The following is a 19,071-nucleotide window of genomic DNA, read 5'->3' on the forward strand; positions in this document are numbered from 1 at the left end:
AATATCAATTAAGGTAGACAAAAAGTTTATCATTTTATAAACAGGACAACTGTGCAGAAAATTGTCTCACAGATAGTACAAGAAAGCATCTTGAAAATGATTTAAAAATAACTCAGACATGATATCAAAAACAATTATTTTTGCTACGTGCCTCTTCCAAGTCGGTTAAAATCTGTAGATGAGGCTGACAAGATAGAAATTCAATTTTGGTTTTTGCACACTTTTTTAATGTCTTTCATTATCATATGTAGGATACCTTGAACATACTTTTTAAAAAAATACAAGTATATATGAACGTTTATTTACAAAAGAGTGTGTTTAACAATATCAGTCAGACTTGGCATTTTCTGATCTCTGATCAAAGGCAGTAGCAAGCAGCTTTTTCTTCCCTTTCTTTGTTAAAACATCTTGTTTTAGAGACCCCATATCCTCTTTTAAAACAGGAAGAGCACAGGAAGGTGTTTGCATTTTCTGTCGCAAACTCTCATTTTCATTCCTAACAGCAATTATCTCTCGTTTCATGGAAATAAATTCTTTAAAAGATGGACTCTCTTCTCGTTTAAGCTTTTTGCGAAGCAATTCAATTTCAGCAATCAGCTGTCCGCACATCTGCTTCATCTCTGCATTTTTGTCCTCAAGCTTCTTCATGTCCTTCTGAACAACCTCTTGGAAAGCTCTAGCTTCCTCACAATCTTCATTCATTTTAGATACTTCCAAAAGAGCAAGCTCCTTCTCTTTGACCAGCTCCTCCATCTTGTTTCTCAGTTTTTCTATCAGTTTTGCCTGTTCCTTTTCTGTGCAGTCATTATGGGCTTCCCTTTGAAAGTTCTCTAATTTGTAGACTAGTTCAGTATTCTTCTGACTGATTTCTTGAATGTTTTCATTGAGTAAAAGGTTCACATTCTGTAGGTGCTGAATCTGGCACATGTCTGAAAGTTGAATTTTCTTTTGTTTTGTCACTTCAAGCTCCAATTGCTCCTTCAAGACACTCAAGTTCTTTATCTCCAGATTCGCATCTTTCAGGCTCAGTTCTAGCTCCTGCACAGAAATAATTAAGTTCTTGATATTGTTCCAATATATAGATCCAATTGAAATATAACAGTAAATGTTGTCAAAGATATGACATCACTGACATCGACATCATGTTTTCATGTTGCTGGTGTTGACAGTGTACCTTGTGAGACAGAAAAAGAGAAAACAGAGGGAGGGCATAATGTTTTACACCAAGCTAGCACCTTCCACAGTATATGGCCAGCATATGAGAATGGTCACATTGGGCACAGATCTTTGAAAAAAAAGTAAAATATAGCAGCTTACCAAGAAGTGAAAGCATGCTGAAAGAGGAAAAAGAACACCTAGTAAAACGGAGGAAGAAAGTTAATGAGACATAGAAGAGCTGTCACAGGTCACAGCTAGTTTAACAAGTCCAGAAGAGATGGAGCCATTACTTTCAGATTCTAAAACAAGCCAATGCAGAATTCTCTTGTCAAGAACATGCTTTGGATAAGGAGTAAGGAGCTGGTGGAGACAAGCCTCAATAACACAGGGGAACAAACCAGTATTGTCTGAATGGTGAGATGTGAGCTGATTTGATGAAAAGTTGCAGAACCTCTGCCTGTCTTTCCTTCAAGTTTTTGTAATGTAGACATTTTTAATCTAAGGCTGATGTAAACAATTAAGAAACCACTAACACTTATTCTTTCCTTCATCTTTTCATGGGACTCTAGACTTTTCTCTTGACGCAGCTCAACATTGGTACGTTGCAGGGATTCAATTTCATACTGAAACTAGAAGAAAACAAAGCTTTGTCTGAACTCTTCCAAAATAAACATAGTAGAATTATAAAGTATTTTCTGTGTGAGGTGTTTTAGTACCAAAAAAAAAATTACAGTATCCATCAAAGCAAAAATCATTTGAACTAGATATCAAATGAATTCTACTGACATTCATTATTAGGAGACTACAGGCAATTCACAAAAGCATCATGACTTTTTCAGAGTTTTCAGTCTGTGTAAGCTGCTTACAAATCAGTTCAACTTAAATAAAATATTTTAAAAATTACTCTCAAAAGCCTGATTACCTTCAGAATACTTTCTTTGAGAGCCTTCTCCATATCAGCTTTTTCTTCAAGAAATTGCATCATCTGAAAGCACAAGTTCCTTACACATGTAAGACAAAGTAATGCAAACAAGCTAAGCAGAGCAGATCACATGATGCAAACTAACAGACATATCTATCAGCTTGAGGATGGTTGGAACTTTCTTGCATTTCTTCACAAAAAAATAGGTCAACAAAGACATATACGCTCTCTCTCTCTCTCTCTTTCATCTTGCAGGCAGATTGACTAACTTTTATCCTTTTGCAAAATTTCTCAAAAGCATTTCAAAACTAAAATATAGCTTGTCAAATCATCTCTGCCATACTGTTCACAAATTTGTTATAGTGAATCTCTCTCACACACACACACATGCAAAATGTTTTATATACCAGTCAAAATCAATGTGAAGAACCAAAAATACTAAAAGCAATATCATCTATTCACAAAATTAAAGCCCTATTTTTGATCACACTGATGGGTTCAGTTGACTAGAAAATATCTAACCACAAATTGTAGCTAGATATATTCCTTATGTTCGCAAGACATACTGACATTCAAAAATTGACAAGGTCAAAGCTGTGGCACCATCTTAGATCATGAATACATTGATATCTAAAGTGTTAAAAACCAACATTTATTTTGGTGCCAGCATTTTGTAAGTGCAGTGCCTGTCCCTCACTGCCTTACAATCACCAAGCCTCTAGGGCAGACCTGGGCAAACGCCGGCCCGCGGGCCGGATCCGGCCCGCCTCCTGTCTCTGACCGGCCCGCCCCGCCCGCTTACCCGCCCGCCAGTATATATACTATATATACAGTATTGGGTAAAACCGAGTTAACTATATTAGTCCGGCCCTCTAAAACCATCCCAATTTCTCATGCGGCCCTTTGGGAAAATTAATTGCCCACCCCTGCTCTAGGGTGTCAGATACCCATTCCACAGCTGGGTCAACTGGGGAGAAAACATCACAGATTTGACCTCTTTCTGTGTGCTGGCGAGAATGTTAATTTTTGAAGACACGTATCTCTCAAACACAGTGCGAACTATAGTACTTATTCTCTTTTTCTGTTTTTCATAACAAAGCACATGTTTCCAAGCTATAACTGCCCCTTGAGATCAATAAAGTTACAAATATATCTTTCATACTTTGATAACTGATTCAGATTTTTATAAATTAGCATCTTTCTTTGAATGGACAAAACTCAAATAATTCCAAAGAAAATTCCCTCCAAAAGTCTTAAGAGAAAGATATTTATGGGTAACTCGAATATTGATTAAATCTGTAAATGAAAAAAAAAACAATTTTTGAAAAGTACACTTATGGCCTACCAGGAAGAATCTTACCTCCATACGATGTTTTTCTGTAAGTATATTTCTGACCTCATCAGTCTCTTTCAAACATTGTTCTTTTATTTCTTTGATGGCTGTTTGGCCTTTTTCAGCCAGCAGATGGATTTCTTTACACTTCTTTCTCTCAGCCTTGTTTGGGTCAAAAGATCAAACAATAAAACTTTTGTTACATCCCATTCTATATAATGCACATATCCTAACATATGAGAAAGATCTTGATATGTCCAAGATACAAGCCTGCACTAATAAGCAAGCACAAATTCACAAACAAAAGTATTACATATATACACACATGCATGAACTACAAATATAACAGCCCCAGTCAAATACAAGAATTATGTAATTGTTATTTCAAAATGTTTTGCATGCTCACAACACTCTATCTCACACACAAGAACACATAATCATCAACACATACAAACTCTCAACCCGATGGGAATGATGAGCTATACCAAATGCATGTCTCAAACATATTTCAGGCATGTGTATCCACATACACACATGCTTTCTCTCTCTCTCCTTCACTCACTTAAAAAATAATGCTCTCTGGCGCTTTCATTTCTAAATCGAGCGACAATGAATATCATTTCATATCATTTCATTATATATCTGGAGGTTGTTTGAGCTGGATCCACTCATATACAAAGAGAAAATATTGTGACATTTTAGCAGCATAATATCTCTAAATTCTTCGACAAAGTAAGAAAAAGTAGATAGCTAGGTGTCTTCTTCATCATTAGAACAAATTACCTCTAATCGCTCCACTCTTTCCTTAAGTTGCTGATTTTCTTTGGCGATGTCTTGCAAGAATGATAAAGTTTGTATATGTTTATTTGCAAGTCTTTCGTCTTGACTATGAAGTTGTTCGCGTGGAATCCTGCCATTATAACAGTTGTCCATTTTTATTTGTTGTTAATACGATCAAAGAATATACCAGCAAAATCAAATGAGATGTACAGCAGGACTTTCATATGACTGTGGCGTCCATTGCCTAGCAGCGGCCGGAATCCATCCTTTCACTAACGTACAAAAAGTACAAACACAGTAGAAGTTGTTATAGCTCTTAACGGCCATTTGAAGTTAATCTTTTAATCTACAACTACAAAAATTGAAATATTAGTACATTTTACATGTCGAACTAAGGCGCAAACGTAGACTACACATTCTTTACATTTATTTTTTAAAGGGGAATTAATCCGTACGTTAAACCGGATTTCCTGTCGGCGCCATTATCAGATTCGTGAAAAGTTGTGGAGTCACGGATGCTAACCTTATCTTTAAAAGTTTGAGTACCTAAATTTCGCTTCTGTGGAATACATACTCAGTGAAAATGTCGCCTACAGATCCGAACAAAATTAGCAAGGTCGTCGTACATCCCCTTGTACTTCTTAGTGTTGTGGATCATTTCAATAGAATGGGAAAAGTTGGCAACGTGAAACGTGTTGTTGGTGTGCTGCTTGGTGCTAATAGAGGCGGTGTACTCGATGTCTCCAACAGTTTTGCTGGTGTGTGTGTGTTTAGACACGCGTGAAATGACCCATAATTACTGTGTACCTTAATTTGTATATTGCACTCGATATTCCACCCTGACTTAATTTGTACGTTGTATCTATGCTGATTAAAACAGCATCCTTTGTATTTATAATTTCAAGGTAAAGGCCTGTAAAGGTATAATTTTACATTATCAATAACCAGAGAACATGTGGGTTTTACCATCCATAAGTGAAAACCCCTGATGCTGAAATCTTAGTTCTGACACTTAAAGCAAGACCAAAAAAAAAAAGGAATGATTAATGTTGGCAGTTTGAGATTTGCAGTCAACAATGTAATTAGGACTGGATACTTTTGGGTGAGATACCATGATATGCCTTATTATAACAAATGCATTTATAATGGAAATGACACGCTAGAGTTGTTTTTATAGCAACAATGAGGAGACAAGCATTTGCTTACCTCCAAAGACGTCTTCATGTTTCTGATTACAGTTTGCTTTATATTTAATAGTACTAAAACTCAGCTTTTCCCATTAGTGGCTGTTAGCAACAGCTAAAACTAATAGAGAAAGCTTCATTTTATTACACTTGAATGTGATTTTACCAAGTTCATTTTCAGTGCCATTTGATGAAGATGATCGTGATAGGAATGTCTGGTTTCTGGACCATGACTACCTGGAGAATATGTATGGCATGTTCAAAAAAGTAAATGGTAAGAACAACTGAATTTTTTTTTCAAATGATGAATCCTGACAGTCAATTCTTCTAATTAGTTCCCTTGATCATGGAATAGCACTTATTAGAAAGGGCAAGGGAAATGGCCCCCTATCTGGTGTACCCAATAGCGTAGTGGTTAACTCACTTGTCACCATTTCAGTGAGAAGCCCTGGGTTCTGATTCTTATTTCGAGACACTCTCTGTATGTGACACCTGTTTGCTGAGCTAGCCATCTGGGGTTTTCTCCAAATACTTCAGTTTCCTCCCACTTACCCTCTCCTATCATAGTGCAAAATCACCTTTAGGAGGAAGTGGTTTCCTGCTAATCCAAACAATCAACCATAGGCCCACAATTTGCAATTTTCCCTTCCTGTTCCTTCAAATGATTTGATCATATAAAATGGTTTTCAATAAAAGAAAATTTGTATATAAAAGATTGAAGCTAAGTGCAAGTGTTTATTAAAAAATTAATACAATTTTTGATATATTTGCATTGGTAGAATTTATTTTAATAAATCTTAAAAATGCAGCACCTTTTTGGGATAAAAGATTTTTTTGTAATGCTACAGCAAGAGAGAAGGTTGTGGGATGGTACCATACAGGACCCAAGCTTCATCACAATGACATTGCCATCAATGAGATGATCCGCAAATACTGCCCCAACTCAGTAAGCAGTTTCTATTTTAATATTTTGTTATGTCTGTAATTTTATAGACATGGAATAAAACTGTGTTAGAAACATACTTGCTTTTTTGCATTCAGAGACCAGACATACGGTGTGCTGCTAATCTTGTTAGATGGGTGATGCGTAGCAGTCTTATAAACTTTTTTCTTAAAAGTATTTTAGCTGACTTCTGAGCCATTAGCCAGATGTGCACTGAACCAAGACGTATGTCATAACTAAACTAGTCCACCATTTGCAGGTGCTTGTTGTGATTGATGCCAAGCCAAAAGACCTGGGATTGCCCACAGAAGCTTATATTGCTGTGGAGGAGGTACATGATGTGAGTAAACACTGATTTTTATACTAAAGCATTGTCAATTCCATCCCACAGTGAAAGATAAAAGTTTGTTACTTGTGAATATCTGGTTGAGAATTTTGGTTTCAGTTTGAGATTAGCCATGTTGTAAAAATTGTGTTTTCTGCCTTCTTTACGACTTTGGCAAGGCAAATGCCCATTGTTTTATTGTTTGCAGGATGGCTCCCCTACACCAAAAACTTTTGACCATGTACCTAGCGAAATTGGCGCAGAAGAGGCAGAAGAAGTTGGGGTTGAACATCTGTTAAGGTAGTCCCAAATTTCTAAGCTCACTAAAATGTTTCTCTGATTACTATATGGACACAATGGCAGGTTGGCTTTGCTGAGCATGACTCTTATTTATTGCTAGTCATTCCTTCATTGTGTTTTGCAATAATCCTTTGGGTGCTTCTCTACCAGTGTTTCTTATCCATAAAATACATGTTTTCAGATTACCATATCAGAATAGTTTTTTTTTTTAGGGTGGGGGATGTTATCAACCAGTTGAAGGAAAAAGTGAACTTTTAGATGTCTGGTGCTAAAATGTGGACAATTTTAGAGCCCCATTGGCGATTTATCAGATTTGGGATTTCTTTTACATGTTTTATGCACATTTGGGATACAGGAAACACTGCTTGAAACATCTTTTTTAAAGAAGAAAAATTGTTTTATTTTGGTTTCACACAGAGACATAAAAGACACAACTGTGGGCACTCTATCACAGCGTGTCACAAATCAGCTGATGGGCCTGAAAGGTCTGCATGCCCACATACGGGACATTGACACCTATCTGCAAAAAGTGGTGGCGGGACAACTGCCCATTAACCACCAGGTAGTTATGGAAGTACAAATGTTTATAGCATGACTACGGATCACAAAGGCAGTTGCTGTAGTTTTCATTTGTGCACATGCCTGTTGGTTTCAGAATGCCCTGCTAAATATATAACGACCCTAGTTCTTTACCACTATGAAAGGTGGTTTTGGGACTTCTTTAGTATTGGAAGGTATAGTGTGGGTTCTTATGGGTAACGTGAGAGTCATGACTTAAATTTCTGGCAACAGTTGTTGACCTAGAGATCTTGCTTTCATCAAGCTGGGTCATTTTTACCTGCAGCATTTTCATCTTTGCTGTTATCTTTTCTTCAGGTGGTGTATCAGCTACAGGATATTTTCAATCTCTTGCCAGATGTGAATCTGCAAGAGTTTGTGCGCTCAATGTATGTGAAGACAAACGATCAAATGCTGGTGGTGTATTTGGCGTCGCTTATCCGATCTGTAATAGCCTTGCACAATCTCATCGACAACAAGATCCAGAATCGGGATGCTGAAAAGAATGAGGGAAAAGGTGACTCCAAGGAGAAGAAGGATGCCAAAGAGAAGGAGAAAAAAGATGAGAAGGGTGATGGCGAAAAGAAGGATGATAAAGCAAAGGAATCTGAAAAGAAGACGGCCAGCAAAAGCAAAAAGTAGAGCTAGATATTTTGATGTCGTGTGAAGTGAATGCAGTTGATTGGGTGGATGAGTGAGAGAGCATGTGTGACCATTGTTCTCGCTGTATTTAAAAAAAAAAAAAGAAAATGTGCAAAGCTGAAATTTAGATTGTATGTCACACAAATTATTTCTAGCAGGATAGAGAGGTTTGACAGAAGACATTCAAAAATGTGCTCTGAGATGCCATGATAAGACCCTATGCATGGCTTCAGACCTGTTCAGTGCTATTCAGGGTCCTCAATCTAGAGATCACTCATTGAAACAAATTTGTGTGTGCAAGCATGCATTCAATCATCACAAGAGGAAAAAAGAACAGTTCTCAACATTTTCTGTCTTATTTCCCTCAGATGTTTATTTTTTGAAAAAGCAAAAAAATGCACTGATTGTTTATCATGAATTACTATTTAATAAAAGGCACTGCTGCACACGAATGGTGTTTATTTCAGATCGTTTCCTGTGCAATCTGTTCATGTGATATTATATGAATCCCTGAGAAAATGTTACATACTGCTGAAGCACTTTATAAATTTGCACCAAGATGGTAACAGAAATGCAGCTCTTGGTTTGAGACATGGCCCATAGGAAGTCGTGAAAAAAGTAATGAGGTGGTTGAATTCTGCGACTCGTGACAAGATTCTTTTCTATTGCAGTCTAACCTTTTCTGGGAACCCACCTTAAGGCATCATCCACATGGAAAATATGGTTTAAAAAAGCACTCGTAAATTTTTTGTAAACCTGCCACAGTTTCTATCAGCAGATGGCATAAAAAAATAATAAGTTTATTTATCTATATATAATTTATCTTTCCTAAAAAGAAAAAAAAACCACACAAACATAATAAGAATGGATGTTGGTCTCAAAAAACAGTTGTAGAATCACTGTATATTTGTGACCTTCACCTATCACAGTCTATAGCTGATAGGCACAGGACACCCTGTCAAAGTGCATGATGACCACTTCTGATAATTTGCTGGGGTTAAGAGTGAATTTTCACTTTGTTTACATAGAACTATTCTTTGCCGAAAGCTAAAAAATATTACCAGTATTGAAAGATAAGAAATATACTTTCTGGTTCTCAACCTTTTTATGCAAAGACTTGCAATTATGGAGTTACTTCTTTCAAATGCAGTGTTTCCAAGTTATTCAGGCAGATTTTCAAATAAAAAAGTCATAGGTGGTTTAGACAATAACTTTTCCTTCAAAGTGCAAGTGAGAAAAAAAATATTGAGGGTCTTTAAACTACTTTAGTTTCCGAAGATTTATTTGCAATAGATTTCAGTTTCAGGCACAAGCCTTTGCTTTTTGGGGGGTTGGGTGGTCATTTTTTTCTGACACAAGCTTAGTCATTTTTTCTGAAAACGTACATATGCAATTTGCACTGAAAGCTGTAACCTTTGATTTTTTTTTTAAAAAACATATTATCAGGGTTACCTTCAAATAAACGAATGAAGCATCACTCCAACAGTAATGTACTTTGTCCATGACCAGTTGAAGCTGTAGTGAACTAGACCTTTAATGGTAGTATTTAGATCTGGTCAGTGATTAGCGGCCTGTGGTTGAAGGAAGAAACTGCTATGGCCAGTCGGATATTTATCAACCGGATTAACATGGAATGGTCTATGTGTCATTTCACCTTAATGCTAAATTCTAATTCAGAAATTTGTCAAGGTATAGCATAAGTAGTTGTTGGTTCTTCATACTTGACTTTCATTTTATCGCATTTTCCAGATTCTTCAAGGTACTGCTTCCTAAAAAGAAGTGAAAAATGAATATTATAATTATATAGTGTGGTCCCCAAGTCAATGCCAACTTCATTGCATATACAAAAATGTCAAAAATCAAAACTATGGCTCTGTGAAGTTAAGAGAATGTCTTGGTTGTTGTACTGCCAGATGACATCCTGTTCATAGACCAAGATGTAAGACAGTCGTTAATTAGCATCAGCTATTTCTCAGAAGAAGCTTCTGTCCTCAGTCAACCCAATTGTTCTTTCTTTAAACATATTGTTTCCCTAGGCTTCATCCACTGAGCAATTCATTGTGCTTTTCCACATGTGCTAACCACTTGACATTTGCCAAACCAACCCTACACACAAATTTTTTCACAAAAATAAAATTAAGACCAGGTGTTTGATGGAAATTGCTCACACAATAAAATTTGTACACTGGTTGTTTTTCTCACCATAGCACAGGAAACTTGTCACCAATGGCATGATGATCGATGCTGTGTGACTGTACACCACTCACTGCCCACTTCAGAAAACCAATGCCAAGATCCTATAAAGCATTCCAATGAAAAAAACGGACAACAATTATGTTTCCACAGGAATGGCAATGTAACAGAAGTATGCATATTATTCTTGTGCTAGCAGAGCAATTGTGAAGTGCATACATCTTACACAAGAACATTTTCTGCAATGCATCCATATGGTACATAAACTAGATCTGGGTTAAGAGATAATTTTCCTTTTTCACCTTTCTCTCTAGTGAACTCTTATAATTGATTCATTTCCTGAACAGTTAACTCTTGAATTAAATAATTTAAAAAAAAAATTAAGAAAATTGTTATCTTTTGTAAAAAGTACAAACAGCTCAAATTTCCAATCTGGCAAGTAATTTTTCAGCATTTGATGTCAATAATAGTTAACATAAGAAATATTGTCAGTGACTGCCATAAAGCTAAGGAATGCCAACTTTTTTTTTTGTTAGCAGTCAAAGCTTTAGTAGCTAGTACTGATGAGTCGATTTTGTAATTGGTTCTACCAATTCAGGATTATATTTCTCATAACCCATACAGCTTTTTTAAAATTTAAGAATTAAAAACAGGTGATCATAAACAATACCAAAAAAAATATATAAACCAAGGTGCTTTCAGTTCATACTATGACGTTTTGTGCATCCACCAGGCATATTATACTGAGGTGTTTGGGGGAGGGGGGAGGGAGAAGAAGCGGCAGGAGTCAATGCTAAAATATTAAAACTGATGTCCATCAAAATTCTCACTTTCCACGCTGCAATATTTTCATCATCCAGGTTCAACCATGTCTGTATTTCATTCAGTCTTTTCTCTGTCTAAGACAAAGAATCATGCAAATTGAGAAAAGACTTTTTCAATAATAATGATGATGATAACAACAAACATTTATGACACATACACCTCCTCCTCATAAAGAAAATGTGTCTAAATATGAGCATACAAATAAATTTATGATATGCAAATACCATCCACCTCTGGCCAATCAAAAAACTGCCCAATGCATATCTCATACATTTAACAACAAATGGGAACAGTTGGGTCTAGTAAATATTAAACAGCTTGATTTCAACAGTTTCTAATACATGCAGATTAAATGTTTTAATAACATTACAAATTCATTTAACAAATGCAGAGCTAGGTCATCACAGCAAATGCTGCTCTTCCAGATGTTATCAAATTTAGGATGTTCAGCTACATTTACATGTTGTTTCATAAACCTTCAAAGTATAAAAAAAATTGCATTACCCTAAAATTACCAGAATTTTATTCCTTACACAAATGATACTGTCATGATAAAAGAAAAAAAAAAAGAGAGAGAGAGAGAGATAATGTAAAACTTTAGCATATGACAGAATAATGACTATAAATGTAAACCTTTTTGACAAAAGATGACACAGAAAAGGTGCTTCCATTTTTCAGAGCAGCTGCAGCTGCCACTCGCACTTTTTCACGTATAGCTCGACAGATGATGTACCTAAGAAATTAATAAACTATAAATACTATTAACACAAGACCGATTGTGCCTGTACCTCAGAAAAACAAATGTCCTAATTCCTTTTCCGTGCTCCTCTCTAGTAAATTCCATTTATATAGGCTTGCATTATGGTATCTATTCCTGTAGATGACTAAGATGAAAATAGTTTTTAATAAACAATCACTTTTACAAATTATGTTTGCAAGAAGTCGGGATTTTTTTAAAAATTAGATCACACACAATTCCCAACATACTTAGCCATGCTAGATTTGGAAAATTACTGGTATTGACTCTATACGATAATCTGCTATATTCAAGGATTGGTCAGGCCTGCTCAAGTGCCACAAGTACCCAATTTTAGCTATTGCTTGCAGTTAATAGTATGGATAGACTTAAAAAGTGTTTCATGAATACAATCCCTGCTGGGTAGATTAATTTCCAAAGGCCTAGCCAAGCCTTATAAAGGCAATAGACAATTATATCAGATGCTCAACATCACTGACAATAATGTTTCTTTATAAAGTGTCTTTCTCCCTTTCCCCCTCAGAAAGTGTGATCAGGATGCTTTATATATACAAATGAAAGAAAAAAGCACCCTAAATAGCAGGCATTACATGCAATTAACAAAGTCACTACCATTCACACACCCATGCATGGGATGAAGGAAACCAGCACACGTTGTTAAGAGGTAACTGTTAATAGGGCTATAGCGTTGGTGTTGAACTTCTGCCTCCTATTCGAGTTGAGGGGACATGCAGTTAAACGGTGCACACAGGATGGAAATGGGGGTAGCTGTTAGGTGGTATTATGTCGGGGAATACAGCGGTTGCCCTCTGGCAGTTCCAACCCATCGGTAGGGCCAGAGGCCAGGAATGTCTTGCTGCCATTATACCCCCTTGAGATTGGTGAGAGGCTGAGGACTGCTGATATCTGCTACCAAGCCAGACACAGTGAAAGAAAGCCTGATGGTGGTGTCTCTTTTGCTCCTGTTATGTTATAGATGGGAAGTGGGACAAAGAGGGGTGCAGTGGGCAGTAGTGAGAGGGAAGGTTGTTGAAGAGACTAATCAAAGTGACTGATATCAGATCCTCTGCTGAGAGTTAGTCTGGGAATTGTGGCTACTTCAGCACGACCAGAAGTATGCAGACCCGCTCTGTAACAGTGCTCAACGCTTCATTGCACAAGAAACTGTTTGGTCACAATCAGCAGGATTCAAGGCTGGGTAGGCATCTAGAGTGTAATCAGCCCAAGGGCAGCAGCTTGATTACAGCACCTCTGTCCATTTTGCATACCTATTCTCCAAGGTTCACAACACACCTTAAGAAAATCATCAACGGTCAGCCTTGTGAACAGGTGTCACATCCAAGAATAGTGTGTTGGAGACAAGATCTGAACCCATGATTCAACCCATGGCTAAATCATTAAAAATTTTCAAAGGGTCACTTCTCAAAGATGACTTACCAAATAGTCTTTTTCTTTAAAAGGCCAATCACTGTAGATGAGTTCTCAAGGAAATAAAGAACCTCTCCTTCAAACTGATAACCTTGCCTTATCTGTTGAAAAAGTTAAAATTTGTAATAAAGGACACAAAAGCATGAGTGCATTTAGTGCCCATCAAGATGTACATTCAAACCCATGTTTCTTGTTCACACATGCACATGACTGCACACACATATACACCAACAGTTAACTGACCCGTGTGATGTGGCTATCAACTTCAGACAATGGAATGACTGTATACTCTATGGTCTGAAGACCCAGCACCCTGGCAATCTGAACAACAATAGGACTCACTTTGTACGTGATCAAACATGACACTTAAAAGTCTTGTATATACAATTTTTTTCTTTATATACTTATTAAAGATGCTACAATGATCTCAAAATTCAATATTTCATAGGTACATGAATCACTCAATGAATCGATATGTTTAAACCTGATTTCAAGGTTTGCGGGGGAATGCAAGTTATAGCAGGGCTTATAATGAACAGTTATCACAGTTATAGATCAGGGTGACAGATGTTCTGTTTTTACATGCATGCTTTTGAAATGCAAGGTGCATGTATGTGGGTGTGTGTATTCTGCTGGATACAGGTAGGCATGAGCAGGATTTGCCTTCAGCTGTATTTGAGTTTGCAGATTGGACATGAGCACATTTAATCACAAGATCATGCTTCTTACTGCTTTCTTATACAGTTCATCATTATGATAAGTAAATCAGCAGTCTAAGAGGAAATTTCACCTTCTCTTTGCATTCTTATTGCTGTACCCACATGCTTTGCTTGACACCCACATTCTTACCTCTATACCAACATGAGGAGGCACAGTGCATAGTTGAGCTTCAGATTCCGAATTAAGGTCTGGAGAGGTCCATGTAATAAACTGAAGCTTATTTCTGGAGCAAAAAAAAAATAAATAAATAAAATAAAATCAATGCACAAAAAAATAAAAAATTATAATCACACTTGACACTCATTCAGTATCACCATAACTCCTAAATTTATTCTATATATTCCTATTCTTGGCTTATTTAAAAAATCTAGAATGGTTTTAAGATTCTGGTTAACATTCTTTTATGTGTTTATTGTCTGTTCTGTTGTTGTTTATATTCATGCAAAAAATAAGCCATCTTCATAGGATGTTTAAATATTTTACAATTTTAAATGTTTTATCAAGTTGCAATCATCAAGTAGCATAAAACAACAGCATTGAATGACACAGTGTCTTCCAAGTTCCTCTTGCTCCCATAAAGCTTTCTGTGGACTACATGTTCTTTGTCACATCTCTGCCTACAAAAAAGGGCATTTCCGCAGATGAGTTTGAGTGTTTGGTCTTGTATGCTGCAGGTACAGATTGGTCAGGATGCCACTAGCTAGATTGGATACCAGTGTAGTGCAACTGAATGAGTACCTGACCCTGTAGAAGATTGATGAAGGAAAGGCAATAAAGGAGAGAAAAAATGTCACCACAGACTCAAAAACAGTATAGCCACACCACAAGTGCAATCCCTAACATCTCACTTGCCAGTACTACCTTTAGTTTTTCTTAATGTTGTCTTAGCTAGTACAAAAAAGTGATTATGTACCTTACCCACACAAATAGCTGAGATCCTCCACATGCTGATGATCAGGGGAGAGAATCTCGAAGATGGCGGTGAAACCTGTTGTAGCCAGAAACTTCAGAAGTCTGTTTTATTACAACAGTTTCACAATAAATGGGGAGCAAAATAAACATGGTTATTATAGCAATGTTATCTGTAATTAACATTATATATTTTAAAAAATTAACACTATAAAAAATTATTTGAAGGATTGTGATCTATCAACAAAACTACAAAAATTAATATACTATGTTCTTCTTCCGAAAGGATATTAAATGATAATTTATTTGTTTCCTTCCTTCTTTCGGCTTAATCTAATTTTTGATAAATGTACATTTGAGAAGCAACAACAGTCCATCAAGGACAGTTAAGTTTAGTTATAAAGATATCACAGGTGGTGTATATATAAATCATCATTACAGTCTGACAAACCAACCCACCTGTCTCTATCTTTTGGTTCCATTTGTTCAAGTATGTCCATCACCACTTCACATATCTCACTGGCTATTCTAAACCTGTCACCACGATAACGCTTGATGTCCTCTGAAAACAGGAAATAATGCACCCAATACATAAAACACAAAAATGCACATATTAATTTCCCCCTTTATTTTTTGGTTTTAAAACAAAATGTAGTGGTGAAATGGCTCCAGAAGTGTGCTGATGACTCATATGGATAAAGAACTGTGAGACAATTGTTACTTGTGTCTTTTTTTTTTCTCTATCATTTTTTCAAAACAGTTGAGCCTTTCTTTTCCCCTACCCCACCTTGACACCCCTTCCCCACCATACTCATCAGTTATCTTTGTTCATTCAAAATTACATCATCTGTCAGTAGAACCTTTCATTTTCCAGATTCCAATGACTTTTCTAATCTCCAAGAAAATCAAAATATTATTTTTGCTTTAGAGACAAAACAGTATTTTATGCATGCTGTTTTACATTGCACAGGAAAGCATCCATTTGAACAGCTTCCAAAATGAACATGCAGAAACAATCATGGCAATAGATAGCAAATCTCATACACAAATGCAATTAAAGAACAAGTTTCTTGTTTTACCAGTGCAGTACTTACCCCTAGTACTGAACAGCATATGAACATTTTTAGAACCAGCACAAATCAGTAGCTGACCACCAATTTCAATGCAGCTCAAATGGGCAGCTTCTCCATTTGCCTTTCGCGTAGCAACAACATGAGTTGCCATCTCTAATGGCTTTTAAATGGGTTGAGAAACAAAAAAGGAAATGCAAGCAGCATGAAATACTCCATAATCAAAATTACTTCTGCTATCTGATATTTAACAAAATATTTCTAAAGTAATTTTAAAATCATGAACAAGAACTTACAAAACACCTTGGTTACAGGACCAAATAATTTTGTCTTTATTATTTTCAACACTTCTGATTTAATAAATGATGGTTCTCATTTTCATTATGATGAATATTCTGCATGAAGGATGTCACAATATGCCTAAGATATTCATCACAATATGATTATGAGTAACTAAACTATAGCATTTAAGAAAAATAACAGAATCTGTAATGCGGTCATTCTCTTCATTTAACATTTAGGATGATGCTTATTCCTTTTAGCTGATCTCGATCATCACTAGAGAAATGTGTTGTTACAAGGGTATGGCATCAATATAAACAGATTTCCATTAGTCTTGAAGTGGATTGAATATGACCAATGCAAAATGAATGTTCACTTGGCAACATGGCTTTGTAATGTGATATGCAGCAGGAATAACATCAGCAACTACCCAATTAATTTTTTTTCATTACTGTAAAACTTACTCGCAAATTACTAGCATAAAATCTGTACAAAGCGGAAGCATCTTTCATTTCAAATCAATCAGCTCAGCCAGTTAACCTGTCTCTCTTCAATTTTGCAATAAATGTCAAGGAAAAAGTAGTTATTGAATCAGAACTGGATGCAAATAAGTGTAACCCCCAAAGGCAAACAAACAAAAACAGAGAACACATACCACATGAGCAGGCAAACACAAATACCCCCAAAATGGCATACAAAATCTCAAGTTTAGGCTTCTTTCATACTAGCATTTATACCTTTGTAAAATATTTCTGCCAAGTGTAGTTATCCCCCTTGTCTCGATCATCGTCATCACCAAGACCACCTGTAAACTTCTTGAGACCAAACAGAATCAGTCTTGATCCCTTGTATAAACCTTTATCAATTCTCAAAAAACAATTGCCCCTAGCAACCTGTTGAAAAATAGAACAAAAATAAGCCATTAACTTGAGGCATAAATGTTATTGACAAAGATATGGATGTCTGAAGGTGACTTAAGGTGCATGCTTCAACTATAGTGACCTCTATGAACTTATATTTTCCACCCCTCACTGACTTTGAGTGCAGCCTGATGATTTTTAAAAGATGTCACATCTGTAACTGGTGGAAATCTGCACAAAGGCAAAAGAATGGATTGCATGCCCTTATAATCTTCAGTGAAATATATGCTGCTAAAAGTTTAAACCAGACTATTCATTCCCTGGCATCATGATGATGATGAGGAGGAGGATGACACTGTAACCGGCTTCTTCCTAATATTGATGGCAACAATGATAACAATGCCAAAGTGACAGCTGTGATTTAGTGCTTGCATGACTCCTAGCAGTTCGACAAAACATATACAGCCGAGCAAGAAAGTAAAAATTAACAGTGAGAGCTTCACTCCATTCACTGAAGAGGAATGTAGATTTCACTTTTCTCTGTGATTTTTCCAGTAGTCTAATAAATGTTTACAGCATATGTTATTGGTTGCATTTCCTTTTCATGGCCTGGTAATATACTGGAATATACAAGCATCCTAATGATGATATGATGATGATTATTATTATTATTAAGTAATTGCCAGATTTAAAGGCTGTACAAGCCCTTTCTTACTCTTTGTCTAATCTGCTGACTTGCATCATAAACTGCATCATCTGGACCTCGACTTGACACCTTAATATCCAAGAGTTCTCCAGAGTCACATCCTTTTGGAAGTACACCTGGTGGAACTGGATATGAAACAATCTTCAATTTTTTCTGTCCACTTGCCCACTGTAGCCACCTGTGCACCAGACCTAACTTGTGTAAGCAAGCTATGACACTTAGTAAATATAATTTTATATGGCATTGTGTATTTTAATCACTTCCTACTCAACCACTGTCGACTTTAAATCACTCTCTCCATCACCCGCAGTCAAATTCACAAAAATGCACGTGCGACTTTCATTAAATGCTAGAATTTTGCAATCTATATAATTTAAAAACAAATTATTAAATCTTTTCCAGAAGTTTGTCTTATATAGTCGATCTTTAAATTATCATGACTGAAGATAACGACTATGACAAAGATCGAACCGAGTTGTGGTGAGAAACTGAAAGTAAACATCACACATACCTTTCAGCGTTTTCTACCTGCTTCTGTTGGTCACGACAAACTTTTAATGTCCTGAGAAAAGTTTCAACGTCTGATTTTTTATCCTCCTCGACAAGTTTTACTAAGATTTCTGAAATGAGATCCTCGGCTATCTGGTCTCGACTATCGTCGCAAGACGCCATTTTGACATTTCACAATCAGCAGTAAGTACGATCACGAACTTATATACACACGTCCGTGATACGCCCTCAAGTGAGAGTAAAATTCTCAGTCCTCACTATCACGGACTTAAAACTTCCGACGTGTTTACAGTGGGACAGTCTATGCTACTCATAGCCTGGGGAAAAAACCACTTCCACAAAAATTCTCAAGTTTCGATTTCGAAATTCTTATTGCTATATATATATACGGCATATAGTATATACTGCATGATAGCGAAGGGTACCTGCTGTTTTCCTTCATACACAGAATAGAAAAATTACTGTTAGAAATTATAATTAAACGGTGAGAACTGCATTACACGTCAGGTACAGTTATCAACAGTAATGTTTATGTCTCAAAACAGTATAAACAGAACTCATAGTAACGCGCTCTTTTCAAGTCGCCATCGATCCGAGTGCCGTTTCCAGTAGCAACATAGACGCTTTCGACCATCTGAAAAGTCAAAGGATGCTTTGACCATACTT

General features: G+C 36.4%; 3 protein-coding genes across 3 annotated transcripts; 1 reads left to right on the forward strand and 2 right to left on the reverse strand.

Moving 5' to 3' along the window:
- Nucleotides 1-204: 204 nt before the first annotated feature.
- LOC112576734 (peroxisomal and mitochondrial division factor 1-like) lies at nt 205-4,618 on the reverse strand. Its single transcript, XM_025259405.1, has 5 exons — nt 4,197-4,618; nt 3,441-3,575; nt 2,081-2,143; nt 1,692-1,787; nt 205-1,038 (listed from the first exon to the last, which is right to left on the reverse strand). Exons 1-5 carry the CDS (start codon nt 4,344-4,346, stop codon nt 328-330), a joined length of 1,155 nt encoding a protein of 384 aa, XP_025115190.1. The 5' UTR covers nt 4,347-4,618; the 3' UTR covers nt 205-327.
- Nucleotides 4,619-4,646: 28 nt separating this feature from the next.
- LOC112576735 (26S proteasome non-ATPase regulatory subunit 7-like) lies at nt 4,647-8,593 on the forward strand. Its single transcript, XM_025259406.1, has 7 exons — nt 4,647-4,951; nt 5,559-5,651; nt 6,226-6,323; nt 6,580-6,660; nt 6,854-6,945; nt 7,363-7,507; nt 7,822-8,593. The coding sequence occupies exons 1-7, from the start codon at nt 4,777-4,779 to the stop codon at nt 8,143-8,145; spliced, it is 1,008 nt and encodes a 335-aa protein (XP_025115191.1). The 5' UTR covers nt 4,647-4,776; the 3' UTR covers nt 8,146-8,593.
- Nucleotides 8,499-18,768, reverse strand: LOC112576733. The gene is made up of 13 exons (XM_025259404.1): nt 18,407-18,768; nt 17,905-18,073; nt 17,067-17,222; nt 16,072-16,210; nt 15,437-15,539; nt 14,987-15,082; nt 14,198-14,291; nt 13,592-13,669; nt 13,358-13,449; nt 11,797-11,896; nt 11,169-11,237; nt 10,348-10,442; nt 8,499-9,914 (listed from the first exon to the last, which is right to left on the reverse strand). The coding sequence occupies exons 1-13, from the start codon at nt 18,565-18,567 to the stop codon at nt 9,830-9,832; spliced, it is 1,437 nt and encodes a 478-aa protein (XP_025115189.1). The 5' UTR covers nt 18,568-18,768; the 3' UTR covers nt 8,499-9,829.
- Between the last annotated feature and the right edge of the window lie 303 nt (nt 18,769-19,071).

Source organism: Pomacea canaliculata, linkage group LG12, assembly GCF_003073045.1.
Source record: "Pomacea canaliculata isolate SZHN2017 linkage group LG12, ASM307304v1, whole genome shotgun sequence".
NCBI classification, from domain to species: Eukaryota; Metazoa; Mollusca; class Gastropoda; order Architaenioglossa; family Ampullariidae; genus Pomacea; species Pomacea canaliculata.